General features: G+C 50.4%; 1 protein-coding gene across 2 annotated transcripts in view; it reads left to right on the plus strand.

Moving 5' to 3' along the window:
- Positions 1 to 4,391, plus strand: part of PRRX1 (paired related homeobox 1) — a 43,042-nt gene extending 38,651 nt beyond the window's left edge. Inside the window, exon 5 of one of the 2 annotated variants that reach the window (XM_054834262.1) lies at positions 573 to 710. Coding sequence is in view for 1 of the 2 variants with exons in the window: in XM_054834261.1 (XP_054690236.1) it covers positions 573 to 711 (139 nt within the window). In the remaining variant the exon portion in view is untranslated. Of the gene's footprint in view, positions 1 to 572 lie in introns of both variants that reach the window. The other variant, XM_054834261.1, reaches the window with a different exon arrangement.
- The last annotated feature ends 4,134 nt before the right edge of the window (positions 4,392 to 8,525 follow it).

Raw genomic sequence — 8,525 nt, forward strand, 5'->3', positions numbered from 1 at the left:
AAAAAATGTTCTGTTTTTTTTCCCTTCAGCCTTGAAGGCATGCTCTGTATGATCAGCTGAAGTTTTGAGGGAAAAAGTGTGGAAATTTTCATTCCAAAAGGCTGAAACCAAAAAGCATCACAATTGTTGAAATGGGTTTTTCCCAGAGTGTTGCTTTAATGTAATGTGTTTCAGAAGTGACGTGGTTTCACAAGCAATAAAACCAGCAATTGCTCTCATCAAAAAGACACTGCTTCCAGTGGGAATACTTTTAAGGACAATGGTCTAACTGTCAGGCTGGGCACCCTGGCCTCATTGTAAACCTTTTGGGTTAGGAAATAGGAAATGCAGATTTTCCTATTGACTTCAACCAACTTTGGCGTTGGCTGTCCCTGGGTAAGTGAACTGCAGCGGAGAGATTTACAAGGGTGTTAAATAAAAAAAAATAGGGATAATTCCCTGCTCACGTAAGAGATACATCCCGCAGGTATGGAAACCCCAGGGTTTCACCTCGCTGTGGTGCACGTCTGCTTGCTCTCTGCGTGGTGTGAAGACCACGTCTGACGTGACGTTTCTCTCTTTCTACCCCACAGCGCCATGGCCACCTACTCCGCCACGTGTACCAACGCCAGCCCGGCGCAGGGCATGAACATGGCCAACAGTATTGCCAACCTGAGACTGAAGGCAAAGGAATATAGTTTACAGAGGAATCAAGTGCCCACAGTCAATTAACGACTCGAGGCAGCTGCCTTGCAGAAGGAGAAAATACAACAGCACCCGTCCTGCTTTGCAACTTGTTTGTGCTGAAAGAAAAAAAAAAAAAAACACTACAAAAAAACCACAAAAAAATTAAAAAAAAAGAAGAAAAAAAGCCAACCCTAACCCAGAACCGAACATGGGGACCAAACTGGGAGCAAACTGAACCGCTCGTGAGTGACAAGGTTCCTCCTTCCTTTTGGGATAATGCCACCATTTTTTTTTTCTTGTTATTGTCAGGTTTATTGCTTCTGCTCATTATACTGCGAGCTTCTTCAGTAAAGGACAGTCTCATCCTTGTTGGTTTCCATTTTTGTATGGGACTGCAAAAAGACACCTCTGCCGATCTCAGCCCGTGGACATGTCCCACCTGCCATCACGCTGAGATGCAAAGCTTGCTCCTCTCTTCCCTGCCCCAGCTCACCCTAGAAGAAGAAGTTGTTTGGTCACTGCTTTCTGTTGTATCCACCCAACCCTTTGTCCCTCCAGTCCCTTGTGCCACAGAGGCAGCGCCGTTACCGTTAGTTTGCGAGAAGCCCATTAGTGCAACGAGGCGGGGTTGTCTGGACCAGTCCGAGATGTGAGGAATTACCTCCTTGGGCTTTGCAGCGCTTCATTGATTTCTTAAGTATCTGCTGCCTCAAAAAGCCAAAGAAGAGAGAAAAGCCAGTGTGGGTGTGTTAGCGGGGGGGACGTAGTGAGAGGGATCGCTCTGTAGTGCCAAGAATAGCACTGTTAGGACACTCCTTTCTATGCCTTACAGTTTGCGCCACAGGGAAAGGCGTTGTCCAGATGCATTTGTTTTATATATACTGTATATATTTATATATATAAGATATACATGCAAGCTTGGTTGGTGTTTTTTATTAAACAAAATAAAATTCATTGAAAAGTGTGTGGGATGTTTGTGCTGCATCCAGGTTCCTGGAGCCGTGCATTGAAATTCCAGCCGCAGCCTCTCTCCCCCTTGTCAGAGCTCTTCCCGGTAGCCTCCGGCAGCACTTGAACTGGCCAGCTCACGTCTTCCCGTGAGAAACCTCGAAGAAGTGGAGCTGGAGGGAGCCATGCTCTTTTGCAGCTTTTCCCCATGGGCATTTGCATCTTCATAGAATAAGATGAGGATCTCCTCTCCAGTCAGATAGGTTCCTGTGGCTCTTGGGAACACAAAAAGACATCCCCATGGCAAGCCTCTGCCAGCGCCTCTGGGACGGGTAATGTCTCAGCAGGGAGCATCCCACACAGACTGTATCTCCCCCTGGTTCCCATAACATTGCCCAGTGAGACTTGTCCTGTAGCCTTAACCACTCTCCTTTGCTCTCCTGACCTGCTGTCTTCGCTCCCCTGCGGTCTGGAGAGCTAATTAGGACCTAATTTCCTTCTCTCCATGAAGAGCAGAGGATTTGCAACCCAAAAGAGGTTTCTTCCATGCAGGCACCCCGAGGAAATTGGGATCTTTCATGTCGCTGGTGATGCCTCTCACAAATTTGGGCGGAGGAGGAGGCTTATTTATGGCAAATAGTGCTTGTGCAGGAGAGCTGCCCTGAGCAGGTGGGACTTTGCCATGGAATAGTCCCACTGAAGGTAGCAGAGCTACTTCATGGTCCAGGCTGGACCACAAGGGAAGGAGAATGAAGCTCACTCGTGAGGGATACTTATGGTGGAGTGGCTTAGGTCTCCATCTTGGTGTTTGCTGCAGACACACTGGGCATATGTAGATGTCTGACAGCGGGCTTTGATAGCCTAAAATAGCATGTTACAGGAAATGAGAAATAAATCTCTTTAAAGTGAAGGTGAAAATTAAACTGGCAGAGGATGACTGGAAATGCAGCCAAAATATTTGAGCTAACAATGGGGAAAAAAGCCCCAAATCCAAACTAGTGTAAGTTGTGCTGGTGATTATGTGTGTTGCTGTTGGATTTTTTTTTTCCCTGTATGAATGTTTTTGAGGAAAAAAAAAAATCTAATTGTGATCAGGACAAAAAGCTAGAAGTTGTAGATTACACTTGCAGATAGAACACCAGCAGGGGAAGTGAGGCTGGACAACATGGCGTTTTAAGAAATCCATGATGTTCTGTTTGACCCCTTTTTTTGGCCTTTCATTCTGTAGTCTGGAGAAGCTAACATCTCTAAACCAAAATATTTCTGTCATGAGTAGTGTGATTCCAGCTCCTAGAGCCAAGTGATCATGCTGGAAATCTCAACCTTCACTTAGAAACTCACTCTTGGTTCCTGTGCCTACACAAACAGAGAAACGATTGAAGAACATGTCCTGCATGATCAGAAGGAAAAAGGACCCAGTGCAATGTACCGTTACTCAGAGGTCAAACCGGTTGTTAGGTGCCTTAGCCTGGTGCTCTCCCCTCTCCTCACCATGCTGCCCTCCTCCACAATCCACCGACCTCCCAGCAGTGACAGCAGCCTGAACGTACCCCTCAGTGGTGTCCTGAGGCTGCCCGAGTGTCTGCTTTTGAGGTTTCAGCTGTTTCCTTCAGCACCTTGGTGGCCTGCGGCTTTTCCCTAGTCTTTGCTTACCTTTTCTGCAGTAGAAAAATCACCTTGAGCAGCTTTCTTGGATGGGCAACCTGGTGTAGCGGAGGGTGTCCCTGCCCATGGCAGGGGGGGTGGATCTAGATGATCTTTGAGGTGCCTTCCAACCCAAACCATTCTATGATTCTGTGATTCTGTGTCTGTGTACAGGCACCCACTTCCGAAGTTAGCAAGGAGACAGTTCCAAGAGCATGAACCTCCTGGTACCCCGTTATCCATGTGTGGACTGACCCTACCCCCACGCCGTGATGTTTACATGAAAGGGCTCACATAAATGTCTGTGCAAGCCCTTGTTCACCCTCCTCACTTTATTTGTGTGAGGAATTACATTGACTTGCACGAGGCTGCTCCTGTGGGAAGGTTGTGTAAGCTTTTGCACCTCCAGTTTTAGTTGGGTCTTGCCTTGCGTTGGGCTGCTTGGTCGGGGATGCCATCTCAGCTGACTGGGCTGTTGTCAGCCCAGATGAGACCTTTACATCACCTTTGAGCTGGGCAACATCAAGATATAAACCAGAGCATCCGAGACAATATTGCTTCATTTACATGGATTTGCTAAACAGCCCAGCTGGATGAATGAACGGGTTTTGCTGTTTGTTTCTTAATTGCTGATGACCTCAGCCAACAGGCAGTGTCTAGTTGTCTATCAAGCCAAAGCGAAATATGATCGTCCTGTCTGTTTAATCTGTATTTTATTGAACCATGTAAATATATGTGCAAATTAAGGGCCTTATCCTGAAAGCACAGAGTTCTCCAGGGTTTTATTAGACTTTCAGTCACAGCTCCTAGGAAGTTGCCATGGCTACCCCAGTTATCACTAAGTTTGGGTACCATTTGGGGAGAAAATGGTCTTGAGGCACGTTCCTCTCGCCTGCTCTGTACAAATGCTGTTTTCTCAGGCCTCCCCTTTCTCGACACAGAAATAGGTGGCTGATTCCCTCTAAGTGGGATTTTTGATCATGACAGGGACGAGAGATTGATGAGGCTGGCGGAGCTTGATGTGTGAAGCCACAGGAGGGATTCCCAGATGGAAATGTATCCTGTAAATTATCTCTTGCTTTGTGATGTAAAATGTACAGTGTTTGCACTAGAATAGAAATTATCATTTTCAATAAAAGGGGGAAAAGATTCCCCAATCCTTTCTATAAGCTGCCACGTGTCGTGTGTTGCTGCCCTGAGGTGTCCTACGGCGTTGTCTGGGGCTGGGAACACGCTGGAACCTTTTGGGGGGTACAGGGGGGTCAGGGGCAGCGGAGCAGGGCTCAGGGATGCCCTCCCCAGCAGGCTTATCCTGGGGACACCATGCAGCCAATTGAGAGACCACAGAGAAGCCCCAGCAGAGATGGAGACCCCTCTGCAGCACACGCTGTGCGAGCCAGCCAGTGAGCCAGGCAGAGATGGACGCTGTGTCCAGACCCCTGCCTGAACCACAGGATCCTTCTGGCAATGTAGGCAGCTGCAAATGCCTTCAGCAGGAGCGTAAGGCAGGAAGCATCTGTGAAGAATTCTCCTAAAAGAGATGGTTTTCAGGAAGAGATGAGATGCACCCATGACTTTACCCCCAGCTCCCTCCACTCCACCCGGCTGGTGAGACACCAGCATAGGGGCTGAAAGTGGGGCGGGAGGGGTGTGGGGGGACCTCCCTTCAGAGAGGGGAGGGAGGGCTGGGTGTCCTGGCATGGGTGCTGGGGGCAGAAGACAAGCAGGGAGGAACAGGAGGAGGGAAAGCCACAAAAGAGAAGAAAAGGGTTGAGCCTCACCACCTGTGCAGGGAGCAAAAAGGTGGGCTGAGGAGGGAAAACGCTCCACTGCAAAGCAAGGGAGATGGTCAGAAGGAGCTCAGAGGCTAATGAGGGCTAATTGGTGCAAGCTATTAAAGTAGGGGTGGAGCAGGTGCTGGGGAAGAGTTTTTGCTGGGGGATGACACCAAGCTGGGCTGGAGCTGGTGAGTTGTGCTTGAGAGAGCAGGTCTGTGCTACGAGCTGTTGTTGGGGAGGGGAGAAAGATGTTGGGGGTCCGGGGCTGGTGGTTTTCTGTGACTTCCCTTCTTGATCTCTTAAGTGATTCATTTGGATTTGAGCCAAATGTTGGGAACTCTGAGTGTGCCTGTGTTGACCTCCTGCTTCCCTGCTGATCTGGCTTTTCACCCTCCGTGGGCAGTGTGTGCTAGGGGTCGTTAACCAGGCTGAATGCAAGGGGCAGACAGTGTTCAGCATCCCAGCTCATGGGCAGACCCTGTGAAGGGGCGATGGGTATCTCTGCAAAGCCCTCAGCAGTCAGCCAGACTTACATTCCTTGCAAAGCTGATTATTCACCCCTCTGAAGATGAAATAATAATAATATCAGCTTCTTAGTTATTATTTTCTGGTTGCCAAAAGAAGTAGACTTGCAAATAGCATGGCTTCCAAGTTGTTTTTGAGACTGGAGTGGCTTGGACTGAGTTGAAACAAGCCTCAGATGTCTATCCAGACCTGCAGCTGGCTCATCTGAGCTCCCTTTGGGCAGGTCTCCATCTCCATAACTGGCACCACTGTGCCGTGGCTCCTTACCTGATGGCTGTCATTCACCAATGCACCAGGAGTTACCACCCCATGGAGCTCCAGCTCCCAGTTTGGCCTGGATTTCCCAGCAGGAATAATAAAAGCTATGGCAGAAACAGCATGGGGCGGCCTCCCTGAGCTTTGGCACAGCTTTGAGCTTGCCCTTTGCAGTGTGCTGGAAGGATCCGTGGCTGCCAGGTGAAGCCGTGGGGGCCCTTCACCCTCTTGGCTTCCTCTGCAGCACCCCTTGCTGCTTCCAGGAATATTTTAAAGTGGTGCAACTAATTCTTGTGGCTGTCTGCCAGACTCCTCACCCATCCCAGAGAGACATCCTGGCTATTCCTGTGGAGGGTTTTCTTCTTGATTCCATGGCTGGTCATGGCTCGGAGATGACTGAGACTTGCAGGGCAGATGAAGCTGTGTCCAGGTGCTCTGGGTTCTAACAAAAAAAAAATCCCCACCCAAAGGTAACCCTAAACTCAGACAAGGGCTTCCTGACCCACTGAAAAACCTGCATTGCCTAACCCCCCCTCCCAGTAGGGTTGGATGGGGTGGTGGGACTGGGAAGCTCGTGCAGAGGTGTTGGAGAGCCGTGAGAAGTGGGAGCATAACTTTTCCAGCCTCACAGAGGGTTGGAGTTGGCGCTGAGGTTTTGGGGAGGTTGTGTTTTGTTGAAGCTGGAGGCTGGCCCATAGTCCTGTCCTCCGTCTCTGCTCTGTGCTGGTGGGAAAGGGGAAGACGCTGTGCCCAAACCCTCTTCCACACCCTGTGGTGCCTGCTGTGGGGCAGGAGGGCATCTGTGGGGCTGCTGGGACCAGAGTGCCCTGAGTCGGGGGGAACCCTGGCAAGGTTGTTGCATCACTTAAGAGCCACCTGTTGATTTTTAAGTGAAGTTGGAAAGTAAGGGATCGTCCCCTCTCAAGGTAGGGCCAGGAGATGGATGGACCTTGCCCTGTGCTCCCCTGCAGCCTCCCAGCCCATGTGCTGGAGTTCCGGGGGCAATGCTGGGATGGGGCCCTGAGCCTCTGGCTGTGAAGATGAAGCTCAAATGATTTTTGGGGCAGGAGGGGTTGACATCTCCTCAGCATGGCTGGGAGAGGCGTGGTGGGAGTTAACAGCAGGCTGAAGGATGACAAATGGCAACCGGCATCTTATAATGTCTCATCCTTTTTTAATAATGTTTTTAAGATTAGAGTTACTCTTTCCAATGTCCTGGCCAAATTCTGCTCTCTGTCTAGCTGCAGTCCCTCAGCAGCCTTGGACAGATGCTGTTTTCCTTTGCTTCCTGCCTCTGCCTGTCCGAGCGATGCCAGATGTTGTCTTACAGCTGCTGTTTTCCAGCCCAGAGATAGTTTCAGCGCGGGGCTGGGTGGAGCCCTCCTTGCAAATAGGAGGTGCTAAAATTAGCCAGGCTATAAACATACCTTGGGACACCACAAAGCACCTTGTTTTGGTGGTCAGGCTGCCCAGGGCTGGGTGGTGAGACAGGTCCCACCTGCCCAAAAAGCTGTGCAAAGGAGATGAGTGCTCCTCCATGGCCAACCCCAATGAGCAGAGGAGGTGGTGAGCTCTCCTCCACAGGAGAGCGAGCTCGGGTGAAGAGCCATCCTGCCTGGGAAGCGCTGCTTGGTGTGGACCAGAAAGGCATGTGTTCAACCAGGAGGACAAACCAGGTCCATGCCACAGTGGGAGGAGGTGACTCCCACAGCAGGTGCTTTGCCTGTGGGACTGCACCCAACAAAACCATGCCGGCTGTTTTAGTGGTGCAGGTAGAAACAGTTTCTGGAGGAGGAGCTGTGCTGCGGTGTCTTTAGCTGACGTGTGGGTTGAGGTGGCTGAGCTGAGGCCAGGCCTTCTGTAGAGCTGGGAACTGAGCTTCTTCTAAGCCAGCCCCAGTATTTCCTCCCCTGCCTCAGCAACAAGATTGTGAGTCTTGTAGATACGGGACCCTTGGGGATCAGGGCTGTCTTGGAGGAAAGCTGACGAAGCATGGGGAGATAGCCGAGCTCTCCACTCCTCTGGCTCAGAAGGGCTGGATGGGACAAGGAGCCAGGGAGCTCTCTCTTGTTGTTGCCTCCCATCAGAGAAGCAGCCTCTTGTGGGAAGCTTCAGCCCACCCTTGGAGGGGTGGGACGGCAGCACCTCCCTGGGCTGGCCAGGGGACAAAGACCTTCTGGACCATGTTAGGCCCTTATCCGGGAGGCGAGTGCGGCTCTCCAGGCTGGCAGAAGATTTATCGCCACGGCCGAAGGCTGTATCTAAAGCTGGTTGAAAAATGGAGTTTCTTTTCCTGTGGCAGCTTCCAAGATTTCACATATTTGACTTCATCCCAAATCAGGCCAAGGAGTGGAAATCTCTAAAAATACTGTAAGGAAAATGCAAATATGCGCAGGCATGGCAGGAGCGCTGACTGGATAGATTTTCCAGCCTTGCCGAAATGGAACATGTTGAGCCTTTGGAAAACAAACTCCAAGAAAACTGTTGCATTTCTGCAATGCCTGTCTTTGTGGCCCAAGTGAAATGTCCAAGTGGGATCCTTCATGTCCTGAGCTTGGCAGGACGTAGGCTGTTTTCTCTAACATCTCTGCCATGGGCTAGCTCTAAGTGTCTCCTCCAATTGTGCAATGAGCCCTGCAGTCAGCCCGGGTGGCTGGACCTTGCCCGTCATCTCTACAATAGTTGTATGCACAGACAAAACCATGTTGC

This window comes from Grus americana, chromosome 8, assembly GCF_028858705.1.
Source record: "Grus americana isolate bGruAme1 chromosome 8, bGruAme1.mat, whole genome shotgun sequence".
Classification (NCBI taxonomy): Eukaryota; Metazoa; Chordata; class Aves; order Gruiformes; family Gruidae; genus Grus; species Grus americana.